The following is a 12,708-nucleotide window of genomic DNA, read 5'->3' on the forward strand; positions in this document are numbered from 1 at the left end:
AAGGTTAGCATGCAGGAGGACCATTCCTTTAGCAGTACAAATGAGGATGAACAGCTGAGGCTGCTGCTATAGCCCATGGGGTCCTGTTGCTAGGGGAGGGGGGGAGGAAGGAAAATCAAGCAGCAGCTGTTTTCCTTTTCCTCCTCCACTGGTACCCTTATTCACTCCTTTCCCTTGCCTCCACCACTGTTGCAACCCTGTCTGAGGAAGGGTGGCAATGCATTCCAGGACTTTGTGCACAATTATATTCATTTTTAAAGACAGACTTTGTGCATAATTGACAGACTTGCATGTAGGCACTGAAACAATGAATTACTGACTTCCTACACAGCCATAATCCTATGTAAGTCAATGGACAAAGCTTGTGTAAATGGGAATGTCAATGCCTTTACAAGGGTTAAAGACAGATGTGTGTAGTTAAGTGATGTACATTATGTGGATTCTGGGGTAGGAAGGGCCAGAAGACTCTTGCCTTTTTATTAAAAGTCCATGTTCTTGAAATCAACAGAACATCGGTATCGGCCATCAATGAATTTGGAGCATATATAATTTGGCAAGCATGGACAGGTATGATGTTGTCGTTTTCCAAAGAAAGGAACCTTTAAGAGAAAACAGAAACACAGAAAACATTAACAATATACATAATTTGCAATCAAGGGGGAAAGAACATGGAATAAGGAAAGGAGTATAGATAAAATCGCCATTAGGTTTAATGGCTGAATCTTGACACCCCTGTCTGTGTGATCTGAAACTACACAATGACTATAAAATGTTACAGCCCACAGACTCATCTGGGGATGCCATGTGCACCTTCTCTTGAAAGTGGAAGAGCCCAGCAAAGGATCCAGAGTTTGGGGGAGGGGAATTTTAGATAAAAGAGGCTGACCCAAAAGATTCCTGCCCAAGCTGCGCATCTTGAGGTTTAGACAAACTTGTATTTCTAAAAGAGGCAGTCCTGTCAAGATCAGCTCTGGAATCACTGCTCTTGAATGTTTCCATGAAGGTTTTTGGGGTCAAAGGGGGGAGTGAAACTCTTAGCGATGCTGTTGGAGGATTTTGTTTGTTTGTTTACATTATTTATAGTTTGTCTTTCTCAAAGGGACTCAAGGCAGATGACACATAGTGAATCAGTACAATCAACAATCTAAAAGATGAGTGTCAGATGGGTGTGTGTGCAATTTCTCCACTTGTTCCGGGTGCCATTTTCTGTAGATATACTCCTGGAAACATTTGAAATTTTCCTCTAGCCAAAGCAGCCATTCTCCAACTTTCTTTGACAGGAAGAACTGGAACTAGAGCAGTTGTAACTGGCTAGTGTTGCAGCCGAGAAAGGGAAAAAAACATTTACAAATACCTTGTGACTAATGGGGTGGCATTCATCTCCCTCTTGCCCTAAAGGAGTGCACATCCGCAGTCCACGGAGCCATAAGCTGATGGCGCAGCATGTCCCACCTCCACACTGGAGATCCCTCTCACAGGCCTAGAAGGAAACACCACAGCAGTATCAATTAGCCAATTTTTAAAAGACAGTAAGAAAGGGAGATAAAATGGAGGGGAAGCAGATGAAGATGAAATGTTATTTACTTATTAAAATATTGACATCCTGCCTTTCTATAATCTGTATCCAAAACAACTTATAAAAAATTACAATTACAATATATATGATAAAGTTAGAATTTAAGGCAGCTTGTTGACAGCAAAACCAAATACTAAGAATAAAACATTTTAATAATAAAACCATTATTAGCAACAATATTAATAATCCATGTACACAGTAATAAACTAAAATAACTCACTTATTAAGCTCTCAGTTGTTAAAATACTCAGATGTGAAAGCTGCTTGGAATAAAAAAAAGTCTTGGCTAGGCGATAGAAGGCAATCAGCGAGGGAGCAAACCAAGCTTCTCTTGGGAGGGCATTCAGGAGTCTAGGTGCAGCCACCAAAAAGGCTCTCTCTTGAGTCCCTACCAAACATACAGGTGGGATGGAGAGGAGACTCTCCTCAGATGACCTTACAAAACAGGCAGGTTTGCATAAAAATAGGCGGTCCTTCAGATTACCCACCTCAATGCCACAAAGAGCTTTGTAAGTCATAACCAGCACTTTGAATTGAGTTCGGGAGCTCTGTGAAAGTCACTGTAGCTGTGGCAATAACGGGGCCATGTGGTTCCTGTAACTAGCTCATGTTAGGCTGCAGTTTGTCTCAGTTGAAACTTCCAAACACTTTTCAGAGGCAGCCTCATGTAGGGCACAATACAATAGTCACCAAAAGATCTAATCTAATTTTAATCTAGTTATTTTACATCTCATGTAGTATAGTAGCTATGCATTAGGATCTCTGATATGCAAGGGAGCCTTCACATTTTATAGCTAAAGTCAAGTCGACCTAAACCTTCCTCCCCCTGCAGCACTGTTCTAAGCCCTAAAGGGCTCTGCTTTTTTTTCCCCTAAATAGCCATTCCCCACAGCTGCTGGAACCCAAGTCAGGTACAAGGAACCTGGACCCAAGTTTTTTTTAAAAGTGAACATGTGATTTCTCTAATTGACTCCAATGATAAACAACAATGATAAATAATGATAAACCTTTAGACAATTATAACATATACAACAGCCGATTTACTTTATAGCTTGGCTGAATAATGAGATATGTTTATGGAATTTTATAGTGCTGTGAACAGCTTGGGAACTTTTTTTTCAACAGTGAGGAGGAGTTTATAAGTAAAATTAAGAAAATATATGGGACGAAAAAAGCAGCAAGTTTCTGATTGACTTAGTAATGCAGAGCACAATGTACAAAAACCATACAATGAGCATTAGGTACCCTGCAGGATTTTTACTATCTTAAAACCTGTGCCATCTCTGCCGGTCTACTGCATATATCAAGCCACTTCTGTAATCCAGAGGAGTTTATAGGTGAGTTTGTAGGTGCTATTAGGAGACTATTCTTCAAGGAAAAACCCCCAAAAGCTGCACTTTGAGAAGCTATGGTGTACACAAGAGCTTATGTGTCCCTGAAGAGGTTCATTATTGACTTTTTGAAAGCTGTGTTGGTCCTCAGTAAAGTAATTTATGGAAGCAAAAGTAGAGTTAAGCCATTTGAGATGGATTAAGTGATGCCAGAGAGTATAATGTTTGAAAAATAAATGCAAAAAATAAGGAGAATCCTGGCTGTAGTCTGTCTTATGGTAGGATATTGGTACATAATCCTTCTATTCATCATGATTGCTGGACTGCTGGAGATGTTTGATGGAACTTAATTTTTCTATAGAAGACTGTGGTGTTATGCAAATAGCTTTAGTCAATTATGATATGAAGTTAGAGGTGCTTTAGTCAATTATAATATGAAGTTGGGGCGCTTCCACACTACCCAGCCAGTCTAGAAATATATAAAACACCCATTACTGATCCTTAGGTCCAATCCAATAATTCTTTTGTTACAAATTTCAAAGGAAGTTCCTATTCCACAAACTGGAAAAAGGAAACCAGTGCTGATCAAATACATCCTGCATGTATGTCTTCTTAAATGATCTTGATTCAGCACTGAAGTTTTATCCATGAGTATAACAAAGCAGTTTCTGAGCTGTATCTTCATTTTTTGGTAGAATAACAGACCCAGATTCAAATTACCAGTCCATAGTGGAAGTGTGCTGGGTGACCTGAGACATATTATTTACCCAGGAAGGAAGGAGATGTAATCCACTGGCAAAGCAGCTCCTTGCTAGAAAGAAGGGGCTGCTGCTTTCTCCTTCTGTTGCTATGTTCTGTGCATAATCTACTTTAGCAGTTTGGACAGGAGGGGTAGCAGGGCAGGTGAATGCACAACTCTGTTTCATACATAGCATTGTTCACCATATTATTGACAATACTAAAATTGATAATTAAAAAAGACTGATTTAGATTTAGTTTAATTAACAATACTAAGGGGTGCAAACATTGAATTTCTAAGAAACTAGAATTAGCAGTGTGAACTTGCAAGAGAATATCCTCCTGGGGAGCATCGTCAGGGACAGAACCAGTAAATGCACTATGCACCCACTACATAAGGAAGAAGGGGGCACCCATTGTATGTCCAGAGCAGGAACAGGCTAATTGCATAAGGTTTCTTAACTTCACTGGATTATCAGATTGACTAAGAAGGTCAATCTGGCAGCCATTGATAAACTAAATGCTACCAAATCCCCTGGCCCAGATTGCATTCACCCAAGAGTTCTTAAAGAGCTCAAGCATGAAATTGCTGATCTTCTCACTTTAATATGCAACTTATCCCTGAAATCAGGCTCCATCCCTGAAGACTGGAAGATGGCCAATGTCACACCAATCTTTAACAAAGGATCTAGGGGGGACCCAGGAAATTACAGGCTAGTCAGTTTGACATCTGCTCCTGGTAAATTAATAGAATCTATCATTAAAGATAAAATTATAAAACATGTAGAAAAGCAAGACCTGCTGAGGAAAAGTCAGCATGGCTTTTGAAGAGGCAAATCCTGCCTTACAAACTTACTAGAGTTCCTTGAGGGTGTAAACAGGCATGTGGATTAGGGGGAACCAGTGGACATTGTCTTTTGACAAAGGCTTTTGACAAAGGCTTTTGACAAAGTTCCTCACCAGAGACTGTTGAGAAAACTCAAGGAATAAGAGGGGACGTCCTCCTATGGATTCAAAACAGGAAGCAAAGGATGGGTGTAAATGGGAAGTTCTCACAATGGAGAGATGTTGGGAGTGGTGTCCCCCAAAGATCTGTTTTGGAACCAGTGCTCTTTAACCTATTCATAAATGACCTGAAAGTAGGGGTGGGTAGCGTGGTGGCCAAGTTTGCGGATGATACCACATTATGTAGGGTGGTGAGAACCACAAAAGATTGCGAAGAGCTCCAAGCAGACCTTGATAAATTAGGCGAGTGGGCTAAGAAATGACAAATGCAATTCAGTGTAGCAAAATGTAAAGAGATGCACATAGGGGCAAAAAAATCCAAACTTCACATACACGCTACAGGGGTCAGTGCTATCAGTCACAGACCAGGAAAGGGATTTGGGCGTCTTAGTTGATAGTTCCATGGAAATGTCAACTCAATGCATGGCAGCTGTGAAAAAGGCAAACTCTATGCTGGGGATGATTAGGAAAGGAATTGATAATAAAACTGCAAAGATTGCCATGCCCTTATTTAAAGCAGGGGTGCGACCACACTTGGAGTACTGTGTTCAGTTCTGGTCACCACATCTCAAAAAGGATATCGAAGAGATAGAAGAAGTGCAGAGAGCATCTGCTTTGTCTGCCAAAGTCCCAGTTCCAATCCCTGGCATCTCCAGTTATGAGGATCAAATACCAGATGACATGGCAGACATTTACCTGAGGCCCTGGAGAGCCACTGCCAGAATAGACAGTCTTGGCCATGATAGACCAACTAAAGCAGCTAAATGTGTCCAAGTAAGTGTACCAGTGGGAAAATGTCCTGGCTTTAGTTCTGCTTTTGGAGTAAAATAGAGTTCCAGCCTTTTCTCTTCTCACCCCAATGACAGCACATACAGCAGCAGATTAGTAAGGCTGAGCTCTCCTCTTCCCCTTTCTGCCTTCTCAGTGGCCTCTTCTGCATCGGGCCATGCGATGGGGTGCTGTCTGGTGCATACAACGCCGACTTCATTCCTCGGGACCGCTACAGCATCTGAAGCGGGTCCCGGTAGGGGCAGGGAAGACGACGCAGCGCTGCACCATCACCCCAACGACGTACCTTCCCTGCAACCTTCTGGCGCGTCGCCCAGGCAGGGGACACGCCCCCCCTGCCCTGCGCGACCGCTCTGGAGTCGCAGGACAGGGGTGTGTGTCCCCAGGCCTGGGCGATGTGCCAGAAGGTCGCAGGGAAGGTACGTCGTTCGGGAAAGGGGAGGTCTGCTTGGAGCTCTTCGCTGTTTCCAGAAAACCTCACTCAGGGAACGAGGTTGGGAAACAGCGGCTTCGCACCGCTGGGGGGGAGCGAGGGCAGTGCTGCTGCAATGCAGCTGCGCCCCCCATGCGAACAGCTCCCTAGGGACGGCGTTTTTATCGTCCCTAGGGCGCTGTTATTGGCCCGTGTGGAAAGGGCCAGTATGTCTAGAAGACACTGCATGGATGGTAGGCTGAACTGCTGAGAATTTGAAGGGAACAGTCTGAGGGTGGTGGTTGGGTTTTTGCAAGAAAACTGATGGGAAGAAGAAGCGAACAGAAAGGGGGGACCCTTTAATGCTTCTCTCATTTCCACAATGTGAAGAACATTTATGCTGCAAAAAGTGGGAACTTTTCAGCATCGGACCCAGTGGTGGGATTCAGCAGCTTTGCACCACTTCAGCAGAATCAGTTGTTAAAATGGTGCTTGTGAACAACCAGTTGTTAAATTATTTGAATCCCACCACTGATTGGACCTGATTGTGATGGGGCACTCCAGAATGCTATTAGTCGGTTCTTAACTAAAACTTGATGTGCCAGGTTCAAGCTAAACCCGAGAATGTATTTGGTCACACTAAACTTCATTATCTGTTCTTCAATGCCTTGTTGGCCAGCTTGGTCACTTCTGATCTTTGCTCACGGCACACGACAAGCGGACAAGAGTAGACTACTCTGTAAGGGCATGGTGGATAGTGCTATTGACCAGTGACTTGGGTGAGATATGGGAGGATTGCTTCCAACTATAATTTTTTATTATTGTAATTTCTTTTGTTAGTACTTGACAGTAGTAGTACTAACATGGGTTAATCTTTTTAAAATATCTACTTACACTATCATACAAAAAATGACTGACTCACGAGCTACAGCTGTCATGATTTAAATAGATAAAAGTCAGGACGAATATATAATAATGCAGTTTCCTGCATCTGTTAAAACTGAAACAGTTTAAATTAAGTAAAGACAAGGGGAACATAAGCATCAGCCTTATTCAGGAAAATGCTAAACAAATACAAATCAAATTCTGCCAAGTCTATTCATGAGTTCTTATGTTGAAACCATTAGAAGTATTTAGGGAACAGGAAATAATCTATCAAGAATGAAGCTATCAGCACTTAGTTATTAGAATTCAAAGTCTGACAGTTCCTTCCTTATTAAGTTTGTTATTTTGTTTGAGGAGGGGGCACAATGTTGAATTGTTGCTGATATAGTTGTACTTGATGATGGAGATGTGCAAATAAATCCATTTTAATTTTTCCCTGTTTTTCTTTTTAAATATACTCATTTGGTTTCATTATATTTCTTATTAAAGCTATTGTTTTAGCTATTTAACTGATATTTGTTTCTCTTGGTTTCAATGGGAAACATATTTCCACCGGTAATCCCCCATTCATCCCAACAGGGCTGAACTTCTAAGGCATTGTATCTCTCATACAAAAAATATACTCTCTGACACATTTCAGACTGATAAGCAGTCCTGTTTTATAGGCACAGTTGACTAAGGGGGCACTTGGTGATCCAATAAAGCAAGTAGCATATGTGTTGTGTGTGGGTCGTGCAATCAAGTTGTTTCTGACTTGTGGCAACCTTATGAATGAATGACCTCCAAAACATCCTAGCATTCAAAGCTTTGTTCAGGATTTGCAAACTGCAGCTCATGACTTCCCTTTTTGAGCAGGGCATAGCAGGCTCAAATAAAATACAAATAATAACTAAACTGCTATCAGGCAGGTACCACATTAGGTAGAAAGTTGGGATCATCTCTCTACTGAATACACATGGAATGGAATCAGACGAGGACATGATTTGCAGGACAATCACACAGCACTTCTTCTTGCTCTGTGACATCACCGGGCAAGGATTCCCTCCCTTCCTTCAGGATGAAAGTACACATTATGAGATACTTGGATATGTAAATCTTTTTTTAAAAAAATGAATGGGACTACAACCACTGAACCGCTGCAGCTTCTCTTTATGTTCTGAATGCATGGACAACAAATGTTTCCTGGCATCTAGGGGAGAGGCAAGTGCAATATTTACCTCATTCTCTTCCCCACTGGGGATGCAAACAAAATGTCTGTCTTTGTCTGTATGACTTGATATTTCTGGAGCTGACAGCTGGTGGGAGATGCCTGAAGAGGGTCGAAGCAAAGTTTTAAGTGAAGAATCCTTCCAAAGTACTATCTGTTGATTCTGAAGCTGGACTTCATTATATAAACAGAAAAATTAAACCCCTTTTTATCCTATAATACTTTGCACAATTATAGCATTTCAAAAGTCGCCATCATAAACAAAGATCATCTGTAGGTAAGGGTTTAAGTCTCACTCTAAAATGAATCACATATGTGTGATCTCAACTTTGTTTTAAACATATGTATTAGGACCTAAATCTCATCCAGTTCAAAGGGATTTACAGATAAATATGTATAAGACTGCAGACTCCATTTATTATATTTTTAGCATTTAGGATTACTGCATCAACCTGGCACATTAACAAGTAACATTGTAAGCAACCATCAAACCAAGGAGCCATCAGCTCCAGTCAAAGAATTTCATTTACAAGACAGAACAGCCTTATTGCAGTTAGTTGGCATATGCAAACTGTTTTAAGCAATCTGCTCATGTGAATCATGTACTATGTAATCCATGAACTCATAGAAGGTCTCTGGAGCTTTCCCCATGGTCAGATTTTTCATGTCCCAGAAGCAGCTGCTATGATCTTCTGTGAGTTGGCAAATCAGGCATTAATTGGCATGTGGAAGAACATACTGCAAATCTTTAAAAATGTAACATCTGCCCCAGCTTGGAGCTGAGTTCATCTCATCAGTTTATCATTCTAGACAATCTCATGTGAAAAATAAATCTAATAAATAGCCCCTGGTATTCTCTCCATTGTGGTAGGTTGGAGTTCCAGGCTGTTAATGGACGTTATCAGAGTCTGGTGCTGGATCTTGTTCAGAGGTATATCACAGAGGGAAGTCACAGTGTGTAACAGACTTCTCTCTGTGATACACCTCTGAAGATGCCAGCCACAGATGCAGGCGAAACGTTAGGAACAAGATCCACCAGACCTCGCCACAGCCTGGAAACCCACTAGAACGTTTCACCTGCATCACCAACTGACAGCATCTTCAAGTATATCACAGAAGTCACAGTGTGTAACAGACTTCTCTCTGTGATACACCTCTGAAAGATACCAACAAATCACAGCGATCAAGGAGACAAAAGATCCTGAACCTCGGCTCCACACAACCTCAAACTCCTAGAGGCTGAATTGAATCCGGCTGTGAAAGCCTTCGACAAATCTAATAAAGCTAGAAATTTCTTGCCCTGAGGGAGGTGTATGTCATTAAGAAGATGTTTAAGTGAAATTGGGAAAAAATAATCACTTGAATTGGAAATAAAGCAATTTTTACTGTAGAATGTTATCAGCACAGCTAGGTTCTCAACCTTTATTTTTAAAAGGAAAAATTAAAATATTATTCGATCTGCTTATCCATACAAACACTTGAATTCTTATATAACTCGAAGATTACATTTTGATTTTTTTCCTGAATCCAAAGGTATCAGAAAGATTCTTTGGAATAAATTCAAGCAAAGTTTTTCCGTAGGTCCAGGACCTGCTTTGTCAAAAACTCAGAACAGCACAAGCCTTGCAAGAGAGCACAGTAGCTAATAATACTTACAGAATGATTTTTACATACTTAATTTCCAGATGTGCTTATAACATTTGTGAATACTTATTTTATTTCTGCATCCAAAATGAAACTCATCCTGAAACTTCTCTTGGTTAATTTAATTTTCTTTATACCCTGATCTATACATTCTGACTCAAACAAAACTCATCTTTTTGGTTCCAGTTGGATGTAGTTGCATTTCATAACTATCATTGATTAGTGCCAGAATCAGCTATCTGTAACTGAGGCTGAAAACTACTGTAACAATGTGTAGTGGCTGGTTGTCACAGGAAAGTTGCAAAGATGCCAGATTTTAAAACACACCAGCCCCAACAACTTATCTCTATACTAAAGGTTATTGGAATGCTTGTCTCCTTCAGCCCCACACTTGCCAAAATCACAGTCCACTTTTTTTTTTGCAAATGTTCACTTAAGTTCTCAGCACATGGTAAGACTTTTCCAACAATTACACAAAAGACAAATGAAAGCCACTTACCCCAGTGATCACAGCACACTTGTACAAGGTTATTAAGAGAGAGAAGCACAAGACTTGGATAACCATTTTCATGATGCTTGCGACAATTAGTCAGCCCTCGTCCTTGTCCTCCTTCTCAGGATCCCTCTCTCATCTCACAGTTGCACTGACTGCAATGCTGCAAGTCTTTCTCCTCCCTCCTGTCTTTCTGGTTTCTCAATGAGATCTGATCACATCCGCCTCTCCTGGCTTGCTATTTAACATCTCAACCACTCGTTTGTCTCTGTTGCCAATGTGATACTTGCTCCAATGATCCCAGAGATCACAGGATGAGCCTTGAAGCTATAACATAAAATTCGAGGAGGGGACAATCAGTCTTGGCTCTTTGCAAGATTTATTTGGTGTAGAACTGGAGTACACATACTTTTTGTGGGTGGCTGCTTTAAAAAAATTTCAATGTTGGCAGGCCTACAAATAATATAGCGATCAGATCTCTGTAGTTCTATTTTAACCTATTAATTTCTTTCAGTTGTGTCAATTTTGCAAGAAAGATGTTTGAAAATCAAACTTCCCTTTTTATAATGCCCATTTTGTGTCAAGTTGAGCATCTTCCCCAGTCACAATATTTCCAGTGATTATTCAACATAATTATGCAACTGTGGCATTCAGCATGGTGGCTGACTGGGTTACCACTGCCAATATAAGCTGATAACTTGCATAGATTAGATCCCCCGCCCCCCCCCCCCGGATCATCATGGGCAGGTCATGTCTCATTTAAGAACAGCTGTATTTCAATCACTTTTCAAGGTGCTGCTTTTGTGCCTGCCCAGTTTACAGCATTCCTTGTGTTGTCACTTAGTCGGAGTTTGCAGGAACAAACTACAGTTCCCTGATGGCAGTGCTCAAACTTACATCTGCCCATAAGAAGGTGAAGCCCATAGGGCCCCATATGAAGGAGTCTACACACACCCCATCTGTGAAGGCTGCCCACAAGGATTAGGATGCCAACTAGGCTCTTGGGCAAAGGAGAGCCCCAAAGTGCTAGGCAAGATAACTGGTATACTGACAAATGTGTAATTTAGAAAGACACTACTGGTAGACATGCTAAATAGCAGGATTGAATAGTTGGAAACAGACTTCCTTTATTTAAATGCTCAAATTTAATTATCCAGACCTCTAAAAACACATCTCTGTTGGGAACCAGTGATTATTTAAGAAAAGCCACACTCAGGATTGCCCTAGTGCTTCAATACTACCCTGCTGACATAGCTGTAAGTTACTTACCCTGAACCACCAAGGAGATGCAGGAAGCACTGGGGAAGACCTTTCTATGACCAAGACCCTGGACCACTGCTGTCATTCAGCACAGACAAGACTGAGCTAGACTGCCTAATGGTGTGATTCACTACAAGAGAATTTCATATGATGCTGTATAATTCACACATGGAATTGTCAACGTGTACAAATATATCTCTTTTGTACAGGCCCAGATTGTCCCAAAACATTCCCCTGGATCTAAGAAATCTAAAGCTTTCCCACCCTCTCATATGCACACAAATATCTGGCCCTGCTTGTGAAATAGATTCTGAAGATGCTATTTTAGAGATTCTGGATGTCAACATTCTATCTAGAAATATCTCATCCAGGATCACACAATTACATTTCTGTGTGGTTCTTGCTGATTTGCACCATGTCAGCTGACTTTTCAACCATCCTACCTACATGGATAGGATGTATGACTGTCACCCATTGTGAACTACATCATTCTGTATGAGAGTAGGACTTTTTTGACCAAGGCAGGACTGGAATTCTTGTCTTCCTTGGGGTATAATCTCTGTTGAGCAGTTTCACACCTTGTGGTGCTCCTCTGCTGAATAATGTGTGGATATGCTGTTTAGGTATGCAGGTAAGTGACTTGTGGAGGGCCATAGAAGAAGTCAGCGCTTCTCATTCTCTATGCAAGGGGGGAAAGTTTGTACAGAATGAGATCATTGACCACATTTGCCATATGAGTCAGCCCTGCGGTTGTTAACTGGATGTCAGCACTAGAGTGAAAGGAGGCTGGTAACATTTTTCAAGCAGAGATTCTTTCAAAAGCTTTGCTTAACTTCCCTGATCAATAACATTTTAATTTTCTCATGTGACAAGCCAGGATCCATTGACACAGATGGGTCAATTTACTGTAGCTGGCAACCTATTTATATCTATGTTAGAGTTTACAAATGTGCACCTCAAGAATAACAATCTTACTGCTTTCTGAGAGTATCCTCTAAAAAACTGCTTGGCTGGAAAAGTTTAGTTTCTTTGTTTTAGGGGACTGCTGTCCACAACAAATAGGAAAGAATTAAATACAAACTGGGTAAAGGAGCTGGAAATTCCCCTGTGGAAGCCCCCCTAAAATATATGGGGGCTGTGTAAAACTATTTATCTTCACAGATGTCCCATGCATGGGGGAAGGGGGGTTGTGTGAAGAAGAATTTCCCAGTGACTTATGCCTATGATCAGTCATTTCTTTAGTGACATTGAAGCTGCATTCCTAAACAAGTGTGTGTGTGTGTGTTAAGTGCTGTCAAGTTGCCCCTGACCTTATAAATCAATGTTTTATTGCTCACAGCTTTGTTCAGGTCTTGCAGACTGAAGACC

At 41.2% G+C, this 12,708-nt stretch overlaps 1 protein-coding gene across 1 annotated transcript; it reads right to left on the reverse strand.

Annotated features, from left to right (window-relative positions):
* Positions 1–422: 422 nt before the first annotated feature.
* PROK1 (prokineticin 1) lies at positions 423–10,299 on the reverse strand. The gene is made up of 3 exons (XM_048498804.1): positions 10,087–10,299; positions 1,355–1,480; positions 423–599 (listed from the first exon to the last, which is right to left on the reverse strand). Exons 1-3 carry the CDS (start codon positions 10,156–10,158, stop codon positions 480–482), a joined length of 318 nt encoding a protein of 105 aa, XP_048354761.1. The 5' UTR covers positions 10,159–10,299; the 3' UTR covers positions 423–479.
* Positions 10,300–12,708: the final 2,409 nt, after the last annotated feature.

The sequence above is a fragment of the Sphaerodactylus townsendi genome, linkage group LG05, assembly GCF_021028975.2.
Source record: "Sphaerodactylus townsendi isolate TG3544 linkage group LG05, MPM_Stown_v2.3, whole genome shotgun sequence".
Classification (NCBI taxonomy): Eukaryota; Metazoa; Chordata; class Lepidosauria; order Squamata; family Sphaerodactylidae; genus Sphaerodactylus; species Sphaerodactylus townsendi.

What these genes read in the sequence shown, in the direction of transcription:
- PROK1 (XM_048498804.1), bottom strand. Translation starts at nt 10,158, where the DNA reads ATGAAAATGGTTATCCAAGTCTTGTGCTTCTCTCTCTTAATAACCTTG. An exon ending in AGTGTGCTGTGATCACTGGG is followed by an intron (nt 1,481 to 10,086) that starts GTAAGTGGCTTT and finishes GTTTCCTTCTAG; the next exon opens with GCCTGTGAGAGGGATCTCCA. An exon ending in GCCACCCCATTAGTCACAAG is followed by an intron (nt 600 to 1,354) that starts GTATTTGTAAAT and finishes TTTCTCTTAAAG; the next exon opens with GTTCCTTTCTTTGGAAAACG.